The sequence below is a fragment of the Chelmon rostratus genome, chromosome 2, assembly GCF_017976325.1.
Source record: "Chelmon rostratus isolate fCheRos1 chromosome 2, fCheRos1.pri, whole genome shotgun sequence".
Classification (NCBI taxonomy): domain Eukaryota; kingdom Metazoa; phylum Chordata; class Actinopteri; order Chaetodontiformes; family Chaetodontidae; genus Chelmon; species Chelmon rostratus.
This window is the reverse complement of record NC_055659.1, coordinates 1,657,056-1,677,758: the sequence shown is the minus strand read 5'-3', so window position 1 is coordinate 1,677,758 and position 20,703 is coordinate 1,657,056. Positions and strand designations below refer to the sequence as shown.

Below are 20,703 nucleotides of genomic sequence, written 5' to 3'. Positions count from 1 at the left end.
CACACACGCTCTCTTGCCTTTCTGTCTCATGAGTTAATCATTGACTTCCACCCATTTGAATCACCTCATAAACAGATGGTGCTCTGCAGCTTTCACAACAACCTTTTCAGATTTCATCTGATATGTAGAATTTATCACTGCTGCTCAGTGTGATCGAGCCTGATCTGAACTTTGAGCTGCTGTAAGTCTGCAGGAGGTGATTGTTCCTCTCTGTGAGAACAGAAAACTTCAGCAGGAGCTTTACTGGAGCCTGAATGATGATACATAAGCATGGATGTTACCTTTAAGGAACTAAATCCAATCAACAGCTCAGTTTTCAATCTTATGTAATGCTGACCATCCACCCCAAATATTCTGTTTTACATACAATGATAAAACAATTATTTGTTTAGAACAAAATAAATGTAGGGTTTGGAGTGAATTTTCTTACACTATATCTTAGGAATCCAAAATATCTCTCAATTGGTTGCACCTTCTCCTCAGATTCTATCATGACTCTTTCAGTCCCCTTCTCATTCTTTTCCTCAATTTCAGATTTTCCACCAGTTCTCACCAGAACGCTTCCCTCGTACCACCAACATCCATTATCTATACACCGCTGAATCCTTTGCAGGGGGGGCTGGAGCCTATCCCAGCCGTCTCTCGGGCGAAGGCAGGGGACACCCTGGGCAGGTCGCCAGCCTACCTCAGGGCTACACATATAGACAGACAACCATGCACACCACTCATTCACACCTATGGACAATTTAGAGTCATCAATTAACCTCAGCATGTTTTTGGACTGTGGGAGGAAGTCGGAGAACCCGGTGAAAACCCACGCTGCACAGGGAGAACATGCAAACTCCACACAGATGCAAACTCCACACAGAAAGATCCCAGGCGGGATCGAACATCAGCTTTATCTTTACTATATTCTGCACTTTTTGTCTTTACTCTTAAATCATTATTTTATTCACCATTTGCACATTTGCGTTTACACATTTTAAAGAAAACTTTTTAAATATTGTACCTTCTCTGTGTTGAGCAACAAAGAAATTTCTCTGCAGGGATCAATAAAGTTTTTCCAAATCAGAATCCCTCATTCTAACCCTGAGGGCAATTCCTTACATCATTTTAGCATATATAACAGCCCCCTCCCTGCCATTTTGTCAGGTTGCAATAATAATAATAGAAATAATAATAATAATAATAATAATAATAATAATAATGTAGAAGAAGAAGAAGAAAAAGATCGTTCTGGATCTAAACGGTCCCAACGTCCCCAAATCCAAAGTCAGAGTCGTTTAATCAGAATTAAAGTCCTTCTTCTTGCTACAGAGTTCGCAATTCGCGCCATCACTTCTTCTTCTTCTTCTTCTTCTTCTTCTACATACCGCCCCCGCCGCTGGGAGGAAGGAAGCAAACACGTTCAGAAGGCGATTATGTCTCCCGTCAACGTTATTGCCTTTTTTTTAATAAAATACAGGTTAAAGATTCGTGAGATCTTCGGTGGCACAGCGGGAAATGAAGGTAAAATGCGGGAGAAAGGACGGTTGGATAATCTAGTTTTGCTAGTTTGTCCGAACGGTGACGAGCCGACGAGAGCGCGCATCAACACTGTGACGCATTTGTCACCGGGTGAAATACCAAGCGGTCGAACATTCCCGACGTGTTACGTGGTGTCGAGTTTTTGGAACGAGTGAAAAACGTTTGCAGTTAAACAGATTTGTGTCGTGAGAAAAAGTCAGCTCACTTTCCGTGAAAGCGGAGGAGGGGAGCTCCGAGCAGGCGATCCAGGATCCTGAGAGCAGGGAGGAGGCCCACAATATGAAAGTTCAGCACAGACTCCATTTTGACTCGGCAGAACATTCGAGAAAGCGAAAGACAGAGGCCTAAGGGAAGGGTGAGTGTGAATACAACGTTTACTTTGAGTACTTTACTGTCAAAGCAACGTAATAAATGATTCAGATGTAAAGACACCTGAGCAGGTTGAGTGTTGTCTGGCTTCATTTCATTGTTCACTGTTGTGAACAATGTGAACACTGTTGACACAGTTTGAGTTACTTCCTGTTGTTCTCACTCTTTAACAAACTGGTTTGTCTTGATTCTTGTGTTCCGGTCTCTCAGTCGGTGTTGGTGTTTCGCCTCTCAGGCCGACAGCAGATGGGAAGATGAGTGTTTGTGTGGAGGAAGAGGAGGACAGAGCAGAGTCTCCAGTGTCCAGCTGTCTGTCTCTGAAGAGTGACATGTCCAAAGATGTGCCTGTATTCTTCAGTAAAGAACCTGGACCTTCAGACGAGCCGTGAGAGCACTGACACCAACTCATTATCAGTTTCCTCTGTCAAAGCCATGTTGTGATTATTTATTGATTTTGTGTTCAGTTAATAAAACAAAGAAAGTCCATATTAACGAACGTTGAATGTGTTGAAATAGTATGTGAGATTTATTTTTTTGTGTTATAATAAATGTCTGACAACATCATGGAGAGGGTCCCACAGAGATGCCTTCTTGTTAAAGCAGAAGATCCGTCTTGTTTAACCATAAACAGCCGTTATGTCGCTTTGGCCGGAGCCACCAGACTCTATTTACAGAAACAATAATTTTATCATGGTAAAAGGCAGGTTATTCAAACACAACAAAGACAAAAATAAAACTTACCAAAACCTTCTCTATTCATCTTCCACTGTTAAACGATCAGGATTAACTCTGGTTTGGTTAAAATAAACTCTTTTATAGCAGAAACGGCCTGTAGAGACAGCATACTTTGACATCTAACTCAGGAACTATTTTCACCAGACATTATGACCGGAGAGACTTAAATATAAAAATATTATAAATCTTCCATATTTATATAAATATAAAATTAGTGGACAACAGAAACTGTTGTTTTGTGACTCCTGCTTTTTCCCCCAAATCCAATATTGATTTTCACAATATTGGATGTCTGTTTTTAATTTATAATCAAGCGTAAATGTGAATTCAGAATATTCATTGTCAGCCCTACCCAGCAGTATATGTAGTAAAAGAATTAGCTTCACCTTTACCAGCTGATATTTAAACCTCCTGATCAACAGGAGCAGTATGTGTGTGTTTAGAGCTGCCTGAACGATCAGAGATTTATGTGATATAAATAAAAATATATCTTGATGTTGCAGAATTAAGTACATGAGAGAGAGGGCGGACTCTCCAGTGCCCAGCTGTCTGTCCATGAAGAGTGACATGTCCAAAGATGAGCCTCCATTCTTCAGCAGTGAACCTGGACCCTCAGACAAACAGTAAGAGTTTTATTAATTTATTTTGCTTTTGATTTTGTGTTTGATGTACAAAATTTCCACTAAAATACAACAGCTAACTAAAATTTAAAAACCCTTTCGTGATAGAGACAAGGGGACACATTCGTCCCATCTTTCTCTTCCTCAGTCTCGTAGAAAAGCTGGAATCTAAGAGGACGCTTGCAAACGTTTAATCCTCCTGATCAACAGGAGCAGCAGTTTGTGTGTTTAGAGCTGCCTGAACGATCAGAGATTTATGAGATATAAATAAAAATATCTTGCTGTTTGCAGAGTTCAGTACAGCAGGCAGAGGGCGGAGTCTCCGGTGTCCAGCTGTCTGTCCATGAAGAGTGACATGTCCAAAGATGAGCCTCCATTCTTCAGCAGTGAACCTGGACCCTCAGACGAACAGTAAGAGACTGTTTTTACTGTGAACTGACCTGACTGAAGATGATCCATTGAGTATAAAGACAGACTGTAAGCTCAGACTAAGGTGGATGTCAGTCTGGGTTTTATGGCCACAGACTCCTGATGGCATTTCTGTAGCAAAACATCTGAGAAGTTCCATTTCAGAATTCACTCCTTAAGAAAATCTTTGTATCTTTGCCCCGATGCTGACGTCACTGTAAAGATTTGCAGCTCTTCTCCTCAAACCAGCTGCTGTGATGTCTGGACCTGAACCTGCAGCAGCGCTGTTATACACTGTTTGCCTCAGACTGCTGGTCCCCAACATATTTTAGACCACATTGAACATCAGTTCAAACTGAACTGACTCAAGCTAAGCTGCCCGAAGTGCCTTTCTCCTGAAGGTTGTGTTCTGAGCTCACAGTCGGTGTTGGTGTTTCGCCTCTCAGGCCGACAGCAGATGGGAAGATGAGTGTTTGTGTGGAGGAAGAGGAGGACAGAGCAGAGTCTCCAGTGTCCAGCTGTCTGTCTCTGAAGAGTGACATGTCCAAAGATGAGCCTGCATTCTTCAGTAAAGAACCTGGACCTTCAGACGAACCGTGAGAGCACTGACACCAACTCATTATCAGTTTCCTCTGTCAAAGCCACGTTTTATATATTTATTGATTTAGTGTTCAGTTAATAAAACAAAGAAAGTCCATATTAACGTACTTTTCAATGTGTTGAAAGTATGTGAGATTTTTTCTTGATGTTTAATCCTCCTGATCAACAGAAGCAGCAGTTTGTGTGTTTAGAGCTGCCTGAAAAATCAGAGATTTATGACATATAAATAAAAATATCTTGCTGTTTGCAGAGTTCAGTACAGCAGGCAGAGGGCGGACTCTCCAGTGCCCAGCTGTCTGTCCATGAAGAGTGACATGTCCAAAGATGAGCCTCCATTCTTCAGCAGTGAACCTGGACCCTCAGACAAACAGTAAGAGACTGTTTTCACTGTCAAACAGTCTGAGACAGCAGTTTTACAGTTTTACATCTCACACTGTTGGTCTTTAACATGAGTTCAAACTGACTAACTGACTCAAGCTGAGCTGCCAAAAGTGACTGTAGGACAGTAAAAGACGTAATCCGCTCTGGTTAATGGAAGACTTTAAATGTGAAGAAGCTGCAGAAAGTGCTGATTTCTACTGATTGAAAACTACAAACAGACCACTAAATCACCTGGAACAGTTTTCATTCCAGACTGAATGCTGACTTCAAACAGAAAAATTACAACCTTTTTATTGCTCTGTGACCATCTGAGCCTCTGGACATTGTTCTGTCTCCTCTTCCTCCTCTGTCTTTGCAGGAAGAGGAAGAGGAGTCCTGTCAGTGTGCAGGAGCAGCCGTTCTGCTGCGTTTTTTGTCACAATGTCCTGAAGGAACCGGTCTCCACCAGCTGTGGACACTTGTTCTGCATACAGTGCATCACCTCATACTGGGACCAGTCTGCTCCATCAGGAGACTTCTCCTGTCCCCAGTGTGGAGAAAGATCCAGAACGAGAGCTGGACTGCTGACAGCCAGCCAGGCCAGCACTGCAGAAAGTAAGACTGTCTGTTGATGTTGTCTGAAAACCTTGTCTGTGCACGTGCTTCTCTGCTCGAGCAAACATATCAGCTCTGTATTGGTCGACTTCTGCTCTCCTTTGAGAAAAGTCTGAGGCCAAAAGAAATGAATTTGTATTTAATGTGATTTTATATGATAGTGCCTCATGTCTTTTCATTAATATCAAGCTGTTAAACTTTGTGTAAAGCCGTCATGTCTCTGCTCTGTCACAGACAGACAGCACTCCCAGACACAACAAGTCCACAGACTTCAAACAACGGCCCACATGAGCTGTCCTGCTCGCATCTCCCCCTTTCTAACTTGTTGTTGTTCTGTCCTCCATGCAGCAGGGTTCATTAGCAGAGTGTTAAGCCTGCCTGCTTTATATAACTTACTCACATTTTGCTGATGTGGTCATTTTTCCTTGAAAATTTGCTTCTACAGTGGAAAAGTAGGCCTTGTGTTTAAATGGTTTCTTATTCTTGTCTTTGTTGGTGTACGGTCATGAGTCAGCACAGGGTGTTTTATTTTGAAAATTTAAAACCTCACAAACGTTTCGTCCTGCAGGTCGACTTGTTGAACAAGCAACTAAACTAAACTCGTCAGTTGCCACACATTAAACATCTTAAAAAGTGCTCCTTCTCATGTCACATCTAGAAGTCTCAATGTTTTCAGTTTTTACTACGTCAAAGCACTGCTTGTGATTTCAGGTGGCCTTTAAAATCTTTATCTATTCTTACATTGATTGTGTTTATGTTGGTCATGAAAATGATCACCAGAGTGTCAAATTTTCTCTTTTCTCACACTTTTTCTCTTTTTTTAAGTGACTGGTGATCTGCAGGAGGTTTCAGATGAACATAAAATCAGTCTGAGGAGGAGATGTGAATATGTGACTGAAGGAATCGATGGCACAGGAAGTCGAGCCCTCCTCAACAGGATCTACACTGAGCTCTACATCATAGAGGGACAGAGTGAAGAGGTTAATACCCAACATGAGGTGAGGCAGCTTGAGACACCTTCCAAGATCAAGACTCTCTGTGACACTCCAATCAAGTGCAACCACGTCTTTAAAGCCTTGCCTGGCCAGCAGAGACACGTCAGAGTCGTTCTGACGAACGGCGTCGCTGGCGTCGGAAAAACCTTCTCAGTGCAGAAGTTCTGTCTGGACTGGGCAGAGGGCTTGGAAAACCAAGACGTCAGCCTGGTGATTCTGCTTTCGTTCAGGGAGCTGAACTTGATCAGAGATGAGCAGTACAGTCTTCTGACGCTGCTCCGTGTTTTCCATCCAACATTACAGAAGGTGACAGCAGAGAAGCTCGCTGTCTGTAAGCTTTTGTTCATCTTTGACGGCCTGGACGAAAGCAGACTTTCACTGGATTTCCACAACAACGAGGTTTTGTCTGATGTCTCGCAGAAGTCATCAGTCAACGTGCTGTTGACAAACCTCATCAAGGGGAATCTGCTTCCCTCGGCTCTCGTCTGGATAACTTCCAGACCCGCGGCGGCCAATCAGATCCCTCCTACGTGTGTTGACAGGGTAACAGAAGTACGAGGCTTCACTGATGCCCAGAAGGAGGAGTACTTCAGGAGGAGATTCAGTGATGAAGATCTGTCCAGCGGAATCATCTCACACATCAAGACCTCCAGGAGCCTCCACATCATGTGTCAAATCCCAGTCTTCTGCTGGATCGCTGCGACCGTTCTAGGTCACATGTTGATGACAGACCAGAGAGGAGAGCTGCCCAAGACCCTGACTGACATGTACTCCCACTTCCTGCTGGTTCAGACAAAGAGGAAGAAGCAGAAGTATGTTGAGGAACATGAGACGAGTCTACAGGGGCTGATGGAGGCTGACAGGGAAGTCCTTCTGAAGCTGGGGAGGCTGGCGTTTGAACATCTGGAGAAAGGAAACGTCATGTTCTACCAAGAAGACGTGGAGCAGTGTGGTCTTGATGTCACAGAGGCCCTGGTTTACTCAGGAGTTTGTACAGAGATCTTCAAAAGAGAGTGCGTGATCTTCCAGAAATCGGTCTACTGCTTCATTCATCTGAGCATTCAGGAGTTTCTGGCTGCCGTCTACATGTTCCATTGCTACAAGGACAAGATCACAACAGTACTGAAGGCTTTTCTGGGACCGGACTACTGTGACTCACCCCTGGATGTCTTTCTGAGTAGAACAATGGACAAATCCCTGAGCAGTGAAAATGGCCACCTGGACCTGTTTGTTCGCTTCCTTCACGGTCTCTCTCTGGAGTCCAACCAGAGACTGTTAGCAGGCCTGCTGGGCCAGACGAACCGGACGGACCGGACGGACAACGGTCCAGAAGTCATCCAGAGAGCCATCGAAAACCTGAAGGGGAAGAGGACCAGTACTTTTCCAGACAGAAGCATCAACATCTTCCACTGTCTGATGGAGCTGAAAGATCACTCAGTACATCAGGAGATCCAAGAGTTCCTGAAGTCAGAGAACAGATCACGGAAGGAACTCTCTGTGATCCACTGCTCAGCTCTGGCCTGCATGCTGCAGATGTCAGAGAAGGTTCTGGATGAGTTTGACCTGAAGAACTACAACACAACAGAGGAGGGACAGCAGAGACTGATCCCAGCCGTGAGGAACTGTAGAAAGGCTATGTAAGTCCAGATGTGATTATCAGCATTACAAAGCAACTTAAAGGATAACTCGTTTTTTACAACCTGGACCTTATTTGTAGCATTAAATACGACCATTTACTCACCCAGACAACTTTGGTGGCATTTGGAGTTGTTTTGAAGAAATTAGCCCCAGAGGAGCAGCGCGTATATCCGTATAATGCGAGTACTCGGGGCATCCATGCAGCCTCTATATAACGCATAATCTGCAGAAACTTGTTCATATTCCAATATTTTGTTCTGATATGCTGGTGCTATTCCCCTCTGAGCCGGCGGTCGGCTAGTTTAGCTGTAGTTTGACTCAGCTATGGTTCGTTATTGCGTATTTGTAGCCGACCGCCGCAGAGTCAGCCGTGTTGTGGCTGGCTGCTCGCAGCGCCCGGCGTTCGGTAATGACAATATCCACGTCAGAGGTAGTTGTCTAGAGACGCCGGATGTTGATAACATGCCACCACGGGCTCAGAGGGGAATAGCACCAGCATATCAGAACAAAATATTAGAATATGAACGAGTTTCGCTGCAGATTATGCGTTATATAGAGGCTGCGCATGGATGCCCCGAGTACTCGCATTATACGGATATACGCGCCACTCCTCTGGGGCTAATTTCTTCAAAACGACTCCAAATGCCACCAAAGTTGTCTGAGTGAGTAAATGGTCGTATTTAATGCTACAAATAAGGTCCAGGTTGTAAAAAACGAAAGTTATCCTTTAAAGCTGCTTTCCCACCTGGAGCTGTTACATTGCTAGATCTGCCTACAGTTTAGAATCACCTAGATATGTTTTTAAAGAAAGTTTAGTGACAGTTTATTGTCCACCTTCTAGTTCTCTTCCTTTTGTTCATGGAGGATTCATTCAAACACAGCAGAAGAACTTCAGAGCTCCAGAAGACGTTATACTGAAGGTTTTGACAAACAGCATTTTGTCACAATAGGATGCATTAAAGATCGTCGTGTCTTGATTTGAGAGAGGAAGTCACAGTCCTGTACAGTGGTATTACACCTTTTATTTTTTGCATAAGTTTGTTCAATTTATTTTGTCACTCATGAAATTAATGTTGATTAGTGACAGCTGATCCGACCTGCTGCCTGTGATGTCATTCTGCCCGATGAAAGCAGGAAACCTGTGACAGCTAAAAATGAGAAGCTGCTAGCCGAATGTTCTGTACAATGATTACTCTTCAAACAGCAGATCATGGTTTCAAAACCCGGGCAGGGCAAGCCTCCAGTAAGGGTCCTCAGGCTGAGACCGCAGATTCCACACACGAGCCTACCTCGGAACATTAGTGGGAGAAATATGAATATGAATACAGTCATTCCTGTTGTAAATTCAGAATAAACTGGTAATGCACTCGGATTTAGCTGTATTTTAATCGATACTAATCCATTACAATATGGCTGGATCAGCCCTGATACAGATCTTAAGGACTGGCTCAGGACATCCCTTATTATTGTTTTGTGTGAAACAGTGAAATGAGATTAACTAAACCTTGATTCAATGGGTAAGTTATGTTTGACTTTCATTTAGTAGATGTGACTTTATTGTATTTTACATGTTATATTTTGTGAAACCACAGACTCTCTGGCTGTCGACTCTCAGAGACTCAGTATCAAGTTGTGGCCTCAGCGCTGAAGTCCAACCCCTCCCATCTGAGAGAGCTGCATCTGGAATCCAACAAACTGCAGGATTCAGGAGTGATGCTGCTGTCTGCTGGACTGGAGAGTCCAAACTGTAGATTGGAGACTATGAGGTCAGTTCACTGACCATGTTTGGTCTTGTACATCGGGCCAAATTTAAGTCCATAAAATCCATCAAATTTTGTTTGGTTTGTCATATCTTCTTTGGGTTAGGGGTTGGGTAACCCTGAACCTGAACCTAACCCCCTTGAGTTTGTCAGTTTGTCATTCCAAATGGCTGAACAGTTGGTTTCACTTTGTATTTATTCTACAATCAAAACTAACATTTCTAAGATGAGGGATTCCCCTCTCAGAAAATGACATCTCCATACTGGATTACATGTGTGATTAAGAGGCATAATCTCAGTTTGCTCAGTGCACATTTGATCTGGTCGTTAAAATGATTGTGGATGAAGCTCACAGTCAGATGAGTGTTGATGGAGATGACAGTGGTGATGAGAGCATCAGAAGTGGTGGGACAGGTGTTGTAAGGGTAAAGTTTTTGTATTTACTTATATTATTTGTTTCATGTTGGCTTTTTGGGAAGTCTATCAAAAAAACTGACAAAGCATTTTTCATAAACTGACACACGATTGTTTGTAATTAGAGGAGATACAAGATAATGATTGTAAGAAATGTTTTTAATCCAACATGTCTGATTTGATAATCATTCCAGACTTGGAGATCAGCAGCATGCTATTAATCATGTCTGTGGAAGGTTGACGTTGTAATAATCCACCATGACGAAGTCTCTGCTCATGTTAGAAAAAAGCTCCTTCATTTGAACGTATCTCATTTCTAAATGAACAAACCTGCTTTATTTGTTCTTTATTCAGACTGAGTTACTGCAGTTTGTCAGAGATCAGCTGTGCTTTTCTGGCCCTGGCTCTGAAGTCCAACCCCTCCCATCTGAGAGAGCTGGACCTGAGCTACAACAAGCTGCAGGATTCAGGAGTGGAGCTGCTGTCTGCTTTTCTGGAGAGTCCAGACTGCAGACTGAGGACTCTGAGGTCAGACTCCAGCTTTTCTTTCTATGATCACATGCTGATCACTGGTCAGTTTCACTTTGAATTTGCTGCCTTTTTGGCCTCAAGAGGCCTCAAATAGATCAAATCTGAGAAGATCTTCTCTAAGAAGAAAAGTCTGCAGTGAAAAGGTTGACACAGCAGCATGTTGTCATTAATATTAAGGAGAGCTCTTTTTCACTTTCTGTGTTTTACAGTTTTGAACCTGCATCCTGTGGGGTTCAGGTGTTTACAGTTTCCATTTTCTGACCTTGTTGAATAATTTCAAGCAGGAATGTCGTCTTCTAAAGTTGCTTGTTTTGTTGTTTGTTCAGATTGAGGGGCTGCAGTTTGTCAGAGATCAGCTATCCGTCTCTGGCCTCAGCTCTGAAGTCCAACCCCTCCCATCTGAGAGAGCTGGAGCTGAGCTGCAACAAGCTGCAGGATTCAGGAGTGGAGCTGCTGTCTGCTTTTCTGGAGAGTCCAGACTGCAGACTGAGGACTCTGAGGTCAGACTCCAGCTTTTATTTCTGTGATCACATGCTGATCACTGGTCAGTTTGCTTTGAATTTGCTGCCTTTTTGGCCTCAAGAGGCCTCAAATAGATCAAATCTGATACTGTTGGTTTAAGTTGACGTTATCACTTGGATTGGAAGCCTTTACCTTTAAAGAACACAAACATTAGACACACTCACAAAACACAGAATTAAATCAAACCCAGCATAATTTTTCAATTAGATCATGTTTATTTGTGTTATACTGTATACAGTATTACATATACTGTCTTACAAAATGCCACGTCTAAGGCCAATACACTGGGTTGGGTTTAATACAGGTGAGAGACTTCGCGACACCATGGGCTGATTACTGTATCAGGTGTTTCAGGTGTCTGGTATTATTATTGTTATTATACACTTGTTTTCCAGAGCTGCACTGAGCTGTACAGTAAGTGAACTGATTGAAGAGCCGGATGTGCTGCTGCTCGTCCTCCCTGTGTGTAATTATTGTAAATATATCACATAGAGCTGCACGTCGCTCACAATTTCATCAGTCCAGTCAGATTTGGCTGTTGAAGATTTCAGATATCTGGCTGTCAGAAAATCCACTAGCATGAGCTTCAGTGATGATTTTGACCACATCAACAAAGTCAAATGCAACAAAGGCTTGGCAACATATTTTTTATGAGTGAAACCTGCTGTAATACCCAATTTTCCCCAGCTGGGGATTAATAAAGTCTATCTTATATTACCTTAATTAGTTAGTCCAGGAAGTTGGGAAATTGTGTTCTGGATGGATTTCTTGAGTTTAGCTGACTTCACTTCAGTGCAGCAGAGAGTGTCGGTGCAGACAGCACACTGAGTCCTTCTCTGCTTCCATCAGTTACTCTGGTGCTTTGTGGTCACTTTGAGAATAAAATAAAAATGCATTGATTCGACTGACAATGTCACGAATATTAATTAGACCTCTTGTCACCTTTTCTGTTGTGCAGTTTTGAACCTGCATCCTGTTGGGTTCAGATGTTAGAAGTTTCATTTTCTAAACATCTACTGGTGACCCTAAAAATAGCACTAATCATGAATTAGCTCTGTCTAAAATTGTATTTAATTGTGTTGCTATTCCTTTTGAATTACATTTACAGTGATGTTAATTTAAAAACGAATACATAAAAACGTAAAAAAAATGTCTATCATAAAAAAAGTTTAATATACGAACTCTGACGTAGTCTGGGTCGGAGGTCAGTCTAGTGCGCATGACAAACCAGCTTTGCTGAGATGCAAAGATGAGGAGACGAACGCGTTTTCTACCCACAAAAACAGCAGAAAAAAGGAAGAAAACTTATCATTTTCACAGTGAATGGGAGGAAGAGTTCTTTTTTACTAACGTGAAAGAAAACTGTGTGTGTCTCATTTGCGGTGCGACTGTGGCGACGGCTAAGCGGCACAACGTGGAGAGACACTTCAGTACATGTCACAAAAGCTAAAACTGTTAGTGGCTAGTAAAAACTGAAAAAGATTTCCTGCAAAATGTTGTGGAAGTGATCATTTGAAAATGAAACAATTGGATATTGCATATTGAAATGTATCTGTTTCCTACCTTGTTTAATCATTCTGAATAACTATTGTGATTCACTGCGATCAGTGTCTTCACATAGAATATCATTAATAATAATATAAAATTAAAGGTACACTGTAACTTTGTTATTTCAGAAGTGTATTATCAAAGTGGTAGCCCTTTGCATTACTCGGTGCCCTTGAAGTAGGTCTTAGTTTCAAAAAGGTTGGTGACCCCTGCTCTAAACCTTCAGCTCTGCACAGATAAAAACTTGCTTCTGAAGCTGCATCATTTGTTCTTTATTCAGACTGAGTTACTGCAGTTTGTCAGAGATCAGCTGTGCTTCTTTGGCCTCGGCTCTGAAGTCCAACCCCTCCCATCTGAGAGAGCTGGAGCTGAGTGGAAACAAGCTGCAGGATTCAGGAGTGGAGCTGCTGTGTGATTTTCTGGAGAGTCCGGACTGCAGACTGATGACTCTGAGGTCAGACTCCAGCTTTTCTTTCTATGATGAGATTAATGTGATTTGAAAGTTGTGGTGACACTAAACTGCAGCTCAGGCTGATATTCTACTGATCCACACGGAGTATCTTAATGCTAGAGTCTGTTTTCTTCTTCTGTGGTTTTGTCCATTGACTGTAGAGCAATGTTGAGCTCCACATTTAAAGCCTTGATACAGTGGAAAAATTCTCTCTGATCAGTTTCTGAAATGACCTTAATGTGTCTTTAATGTGACTGAAGTCAAACTGAGTGAAGGATTCAAACCTGACACATGCTTCTTAAAGGCGTCATCACATGAAATGAATGAATCAAAACTCATCCTGACATGTTTGTCATCATTCAAACTTTGGCATCTTGACTTGAATCTTCAATCAGTTTCTGTGTTTCTTTGTGTTTGGCTGCACAGCATCAGTTTGTATGAGCTCTGTTTGACTGTTTGTATTTCACAGTTTTGAACGTGCATCCTGTTCAGATGTTTGGAGTTTCATTTTCTAAACTTCTACATTTGAAACCTACATCTCTGAACAGCAACAAGCAGGAACTTCGTCTTCTAAAGTTACTTCCTTTGTTCTCTCTTCAGACTGAGCGACTGCAGTTTGTCAGAGATCAGCTGTGCTCGTCTGGCACAGTCCAACCCCTCCCACCTGACTGAGCTGGAGCTGACTAACAACGAGCTGGAGGATTTAGGCCAGAAGCTGCTGTGTAATTATCTGGACAGTCCGCGCAGTAGACTGAAGAAGCTGAGGTCAGTAGAGGATTGAGCCAGTCCGCGCTGGCTTCAGCAGTGTTGCATCGGATGAGCCAGAAGCTTGTTGTGATCATGTGTTTGAGTTGATGTGAAGATGATTGTTATCGTTGTGTTCATGTCCACCGGAAATAAAGATTGATTACAGCTGACAGCATTACAAGCTGTATAGAGACAGAGGTCCTGCTTCATCAAACTGTCGTACCATCAAATCTGATCTCAAACTGTTTGTTCTCTCATTTCAGCATGAAGGATTGATCAGTTACTGAGTCAGTTACTACTGAAAATCTCATCATCATTTACCAACCATGTGGTTTTTCTGCAGACCAGGACCTCTGCTGAAGTCCAGTAATTAGAGGTTATGCTCTGCTGGTTTTTAACAGCTCAGCAGTTAATCCTTCATTACAGTGAACAGTGAATATCTCTGTCTCTGCTGTAATGATGCGTTCAGGGACTCTCAGCACGTTATTTCCACTGTGCACCTGAGTGAAATGTGCAGAGTAAACAGATTTAATGGCCAGAGTGTCTGCAGGTGTGTGAGCTTCAGACTCAGTGTGTTCACTCCAACACGTTAACATGAGAGCTGAGAGGAAGCTACACAGCTGCTCCACTTCTGGTCTGAACAGGACTGAAGTCCCTGCTGCTCTTTATACTGGATGATGAAGGAGTCTCTGTGAACTCTGATTCATGACTTCTGTTGTCTGTCTGCCTGTCTTCTCTCATCAGCCTGTGGTGATCCCTGTCAGAGTGCCACTGATCAGAAAGGTGATTGGCTGAGAGCCGCAGCAGCTTGTGTGCGGAGAGGCTCTGACTGGGCCATGTTACTGGAAGGTAGAGTGGAGAGGAGAGCTTCATCCAGCAGTGTGAACTGCTCTGGGATCAGCTCCACTGAGACTCCTATACTCCTTCTGCTCCACGCTCAGCGCCTCCTCCGCCTGGACAAGAGGAGACGGTGTGGATTTAAGCGAAGCTTCAAACAGAAACGCACTTCTGTGTAACGTCAGCACTTTTATAACCTTTGTCATGCAGTAAATACTGGAAAATCATTAGCACTTTTTGTTTGACAGTAAATGAATCAGCAAAAAATAAGAACGCTAACTATAAGTGCCATTATGAGTGCAAGATAATGTACATGTTGTGTTTGAGGTGATTGTCCCAAACAAACAATACAGAATGAAAATAATTTCAAGCTTAGTATGCATGGAAGATTGTAATTCAATATTTAAAGACACCCCAAATTCAAAGGAAGAAAATTAATTTTCAGGATGTAGGAGAGATTCTGGTGAGTCACATGTTTTGGTGGTTTCTGGGTTTATTCCATCAGAGAACTGTCGAGTATTTTTGGCATTTCTCAAGTAAAAACTCCTTCAACTTGGGGAAACTCCAGGAGAGATCAAGAAGAAAAATTCCCTCTCGTTCCCACTAATGTTTAAACAGCTTAAAGATTAAAAGATGATAACTAACTTCAAACGGAAGAATCTTGTAAATGAAATTCATGGAATGGAAAGAAAAGAAACTGAAAAATACAAATCAAGTTCATGTTTTGATACAGATGTGAAAAATGAGTCTAATGATGCTCCAGTCAGATGTGATGACTAACACAGTAATTATTTGTATGGATGTTTTTCCTTTTGTACACAGGTATATACAGGTGTGTGTGTGTGTGTGTGTGTGTGTGTGTGTGTGTGTGTGTGTGTGTGTGTGTGTGTGTGTGTGTGTGTGTGTGTGTGTGTGTGTGTGTGCGCACGCACATGTGTACACAGTAGGGATGTACCCAACGCTGAACGCTTCCTGCAGGAAAACACAAATAATGTCATGGAAACAGTTTTTTTTTTTAAATATGTCAGCTCCATGATTGACATGTCTCAGTGTCAGACATGTTTCTTCAGACCGAATCTTAACAGAGAGGCTGAGAGGACTGGTCATACTGGGACAGAGAGACTGAGAGGACTGGTCATACTGGGACAGAGAGACTGAGAGGACTGGTCATACTGGGACACAGAGGCTGAGAGGACTGGCTTTAGTGGTTAAGGACGTTGCAGTGCACAAACCACACATGTTGTCCAATCACCGCATTGCCTAGCAACATAGCGTTGTGTGTGTGTGTCGCTCTCTTTGCTTTCATATGAGTTTGTTATGTTTCAACATGTCTTCTGTGATGTTTTATTCTGCTGTTGAATTGACAGTTTTTTAATTTCTTTAGCCTGATCTTACTGGTTCACCCTCTGCGGTGCTCATAGCTCTTTTATGTATTTGTTCCATTGTCTTTTTACAATTGATTATTTGTGGTATCCACAGGCAACCAAATCTGACTAGAGCCATGGAATTTATTGTCTGTTTGGACGTCAGGGCTTGATGGTGTGACGTTGTTCCATTTAATGCAGTTGCAGCCCCCTGTATTGCCTTGGTATAATATTCTAGCACTCGTTACACCTGTGCACGTTTCCAGAGCTGCAGCAACGTTAACACATCAAGACCTTCAAAGACAGCATCGTTGGAAATTAAGATTATTTTTCTATTGCCTAGCTTTATGCATATAGTTTCCACTTCCAATGTATAACACAATCTTTTGATTTTTAAAAGGTTTCTGTGTTCAGTGTCTGTTCAAACAGATCATACAATATAGTTTAGTTAAAAATATAAAAGGTTAAAGAGATAATGTGGAAATATATTTCATGATTAATTATAGGCCAACATTCGAAAGCATTTCCACTGAACATCAGGTTAGAAAATACAACATTTGTCCGATTCGTCGTGACTCCTGGTCTTCTCACTGAAGACAGATACAGAGACATGTAATGGCATCTGTGCACCTCTAGTCTGCACACATGCATGTGTGTGTACAGTATCTGTGCATGTACAGGTGTGTGTGTGTGTGTGTGTTTATAGTACCTGATTTATATATATTGCTATAATCCATTAACGGTCTGTCCTGCGAACTGATTCATATGTGATCAGTTATTTTATTTGCCTTTTTTCCCTCCTTGTCTTTTTTAATTTTGTTCCTTAAGCTCTGTAACTCCAGTACTACTATGTCATGTAATCACTTACAGAATAAAGACAGGTGGTGGGGGTCAGCTCTGTGGTTTTCCCACCAGAATTCTCAAACTCATGCATGCACCTGCAAACCTCTTCAGTGATGTAATGACAGCTAGCGTGTGGATTAGCTGTACCTCTTCAAATGTGAAGCATCGCAGTCTGCCAGACACAGATCAGAAAGACAATATATACATTCAATGGCCACTTTATTAGGTAATACCTGCACCTGCTTGTTAATACAAGTATCTGTGGCAGCAACTCGATGCATGCAGACATGCTGCAGAGGTTCAGTTTTAGCTGAGACCAAACATCAGAATGGGAAAATAACGATTGGTGTGGAATGATTGATCCTGTCAACATTTCAGCCGGCTGGTGGAGGAATGGTGTGAGAAATTTTTTTCCTTGGCAAATGTCAGGTCCCTTAATACCAGCTGAGTGTGTTACACCTGCCTCAGCACACCTGAGTATTGTTGCTTAACATGTGCATCCCTTTATGGCCACAATCTTCAGAGCCAGGGAACCTTTTCGGTTCTCATAACATCCTTTGAACGGAGCTGCTCTCAGCAGCAGCTCGTTGCTTTCCTCAGCATTCCTGCTGAGTAGGAACATGCACAGTGTTTCCTCTTTTCTGTTGTGCAGTTTCCATTTCACTTCACGTGATTTCACATGTGACAGCAGAAAGCTGAGAAGCTGCTTTGGGTTCAGCTCTGAGAGGGTCTTGGTAAAGTTTACCGTGAAGGTCAAGTCGCATAGGCACCTCCTATAATCCAATGTGTCTGGTCTGGGGACAAAGGGCTTCCCAGTACTTGATAGGTAGACCTGATAAAGAGGATACAATTTGTGTTTAAAGACCAGAAGACACAGCTGAACAAAAACAAGTCCAAATCATTCCCAAAGACTTAATTTATTCATGTGAATGGACAGTCAGCCCTCTAGTCAAACTGTCTGTCTGTCTATCTGGTTGTTAATCTGTCTACTTTTCTTTGCTCGCTCGTGTTTGCCTTATCAAAGGAACAATATGCACTGCAAGACCAACAAGCTCAAAGATGCTCAAAACCTGGATTAGCCATTAATGTGTCAACTAGTTCAAAGTTATTTCCTGTTTCTTTCTACATAACGACAACAACAATGATATATAATTATTAGTCGTATCATTATTGTTGTTGTTGTCGTTACTGACATTACAGTAGTAGTAGGATCAATGGTGTTCACAACATCTGTCATAAAAATGCAATAATCCTTGATTTAAACTCATTCTACGCACAGATGAAGCCTCCTGAATTTGTGTTTCCTTTTTAAAAATGAATTTATTTAATTTTTATTTTCGTGTCACTCTAAACGGAAGTTAATCTGTAATAGATACAAATGAACACATCTACTTGTAAATGTGGGCCGATATCTGTGTTTGTTAATATCCATTATCACCCACATTTCACATTTAATGGACTATTCCACCTTGACCTTCGACCTTTGCGTGCCGGATTTGCGCCAAATCAAATAGCGTTAGCAGTTGGTGTTAGCGTCACAGAGACAGACGTTAGTAAAATGGGTTATCAAAGTGGATTTGAGGAGAAAGAGGAAGAGGGAAGAGGTTAAAGCAAAGTTCGTCTGAACTGGTGATTTAAAAAGAAAAAACAGAGACAGGTGTAACGTTACGTTACGTTAAGATAAGCTAGCTAACGTTAGCAGCACGACAGCTGCGGCGGCGTTTGGCTACATGCTAAATGCTAACAGCGGATCCTCCTGATTTCTGTTTGCTTTACTGCTGGAAGTTCAGACTTTCTGCTGTTCATGTCACTGCTGTGTGAAACCTCTGAGGAGCGCAGTGGGCTGAGAGGCTAAGCGGACTGGTTGTCTGGGACAGAGGCTAAGCGGACTGGTTGTACTGGGACAGAGGCTGAGAGGACTGGTTATAATTTGAAGCGAATTGTCAAGCAAAGAAGTAGAACCAAAGCAGACTGTTCAGGACTTCGCGGTGCTTCAGACTCACAGAAGGGCGTTCAGACAGGTGAGTACATCCATGCCTTGCCTGTGCTGTCCGGTGTGTAAAAACTCTTTGCTTTATGGGCGTGTTTATGGCTGCAGCTGCTGTGGAGTTTGTCCTGTTTCTCCATCTCTGTGGTGTTTTGTTCTGCTGTTAAACTGCCAGTTGTTCCATTTCTTTAGACTAATACTGCTTGCTGCACCCTCCGCGCTGTCCACAGCTCTTTTGTGTATTGTTTGCCATTTGTGTTCAGTTGTCTTTGCAGTGAGGCTGTTCAGAAGAAGACACTTTTATATTTATGATTGGTAGACAGCTCTGCACACAGGCTGCCAGGTCTGTCTGTGTAAATTGAGTTTTGAAGTTTATTATTGGTTTGGACATACTGTAAAGGCTCAGCGGCCCGATGTGATGTTGTTCCACAGCAGCATTACATGTCACCACAGTTCCAGCCCCAGAGGAAAGTATTTGGTCATCATTTGGTTTTTTTTATGGGTGGGTCCTGGCAATTAGTCATTTAATTCAGATTTTTTTTTAATGCAACAGCAGATTCCTGTTGACAAGTTCTATATTATTTAGCTGCATATGTTAAAAGTCTACCATTAAATCATGTGCTTCTGTACTATATATTTTAATGGTGACACTTTGGTTCGGTTGATATGAATTCATTGTGACCTGATAGTGCAGCCTATTATTTATGAGAATGGCAAAGTATACTAAAGTTGTGTACCCTCACCCCGCTATGAAACCTTGTGTACAAACTGTAAATTTGAATTCATAATCACATTGTAAAAAAAATCCAGACATTAAATTAATATACAAATGCACTGCATGACCGACAGGAGCCACAAAACCAGAGTTTCTGTTGTCCAGTCATTACTTTTTTTTTTTCTTTTAATTGAGATGAACTGTTGAATTCAGACATATTTAAATCTCTCCGGTCATAATGTCTGGTGAAAATAATGACAAAGTTAGAATAAGAAATAGAAATAGAATAAAAATATATTAAAATATTCTGGCTCTACATGTTTTCCTCGGTGCCTCTTGGATGAATTTGGTGAATTAACGGTTTATTTCCACCAACCAAACAGAGATGGTGGTGATTTTGGAACGGTGAAAGACTGAGTTCCTCTAGTGTACTACGTGGTCTTCAGGGTCCACTTTTGTTTACTAGCTATGTTTACAGCCTGGGTCAAAGTGCTCCTCGTGCATAGTTTGATTTTTACCCTGACGATGCTATCGTTTACTGCCATGGTGCCACCCTCACTCAACCACTTGAGCATTTGCAGTCTGCCTTCTGTTTTGTAGAATCACGGTAGTCTGATCTGGAGCTTGTGTTAAGTGCTAAAGGAATTAAATTAATGTTGTTTTCTATGGCCTCTACAACATCCACATCCACATGCACACATGTGGTCTGTGCATTGTGTTGGCACATATAAAATCATTGGATTTGATGATAAAACAAATATAGAAACATTATAGAAGCAGCCACCTTCTATAATGTAAGATAAAAACAGACATAAAAGGGGGATTAATTGCAAAATTAATGTCAGTAAAAATGAGTAAAATCATGATAAGTTCTCTGATAAAGGCAGATAAATTGTAGAAAAATCTAATTATCTTATTTTGTAGCTTCGAAATATATTTAGCACACTGGTGTCCTATTTGATCCTTAAAAGTTTTTTTTTTCAGGACAAGAAATGTCAGTACAGTAGTACAGTGTTTATTCACGCTAAATATAATCACTGTTTTTTGTAATGAGGAAAGAAAACTAAATAAAATATTATCTACCAATAATTGTTATATTAATCATATCCTTTAAAGA

General features: G+C 41.8%; 1 protein-coding gene across 4 annotated transcripts; it reads left to right on the top strand.

Moving 5' to 3' along the window:
* Positions 1-1,510: 1,510 nt before the first annotated feature.
* Positions 1,511-16,970, top strand: LOC121615589 (NACHT, LRR and PYD domains-containing protein 12-like). 4 transcript variants are annotated; one of them, XM_041949983.1, is made up of 14 exons: positions 1,512-1,882; positions 2,132-2,281; positions 3,135-3,254; positions 3,543-3,662; positions 4,106-4,255; positions 4,510-4,629; positions 4,999-5,234; positions 6,060-7,866; positions 9,460-9,633; positions 10,396-10,569; positions 10,899-11,072; positions 12,923-13,096; positions 13,694-13,858; positions 14,585-16,970. In XM_041949983.1, the coding sequence occupies exons 2-14, from the start codon at positions 2,151-2,153 to the stop codon at positions 14,592-14,594; spliced, it is 3,555 nt and encodes a 1,184-aa protein (XP_041805917.1). In that variant the 5' UTR covers positions 1,512-1,882; positions 2,132-2,150; the 3' UTR covers positions 14,595-16,970. The 4 variants fall into 4 exon arrangements, with proteins under 4 accessions (XP_041805921.1, XP_041805917.1, XP_041805913.1 ...); XM_041949979.1 differs by having other exon boundaries at positions 2,107-2,281; XM_041949987.1 differs by lacking the exons at positions 3,543-3,662; positions 4,106-4,255; positions 4,510-4,629 and having other exon boundaries at positions 1,511-1,882; positions 2,107-2,281.
* Positions 16,971-20,703: the final 3,733 nt, after the last annotated feature.

Bases quoted from the DNA above. Each gene is read 5' to 3' on its own strand.
- LOC121615589 (XM_041949983.1), top strand. From the start codon at position 2,151: ATGAGTGTTTGTGTGGAGGAAGAGGAGGACAGAGCAGAGTCTCCAGTG. The intron at 3,663-4,105 runs GTAAGAGACTGT...TTCGCCTCTCAG, and splicing joins CCTGGACCCTCAGACGAACA to GCCGACAGCAGATGGGAAGA. The intron at 4,630-4,998 runs GTAAGAGACTGT...CTGTCTTTGCAG, and splicing joins CCTGGACCCTCAGACAAACA to GAAGAGGAAGAGGAGTCCTG.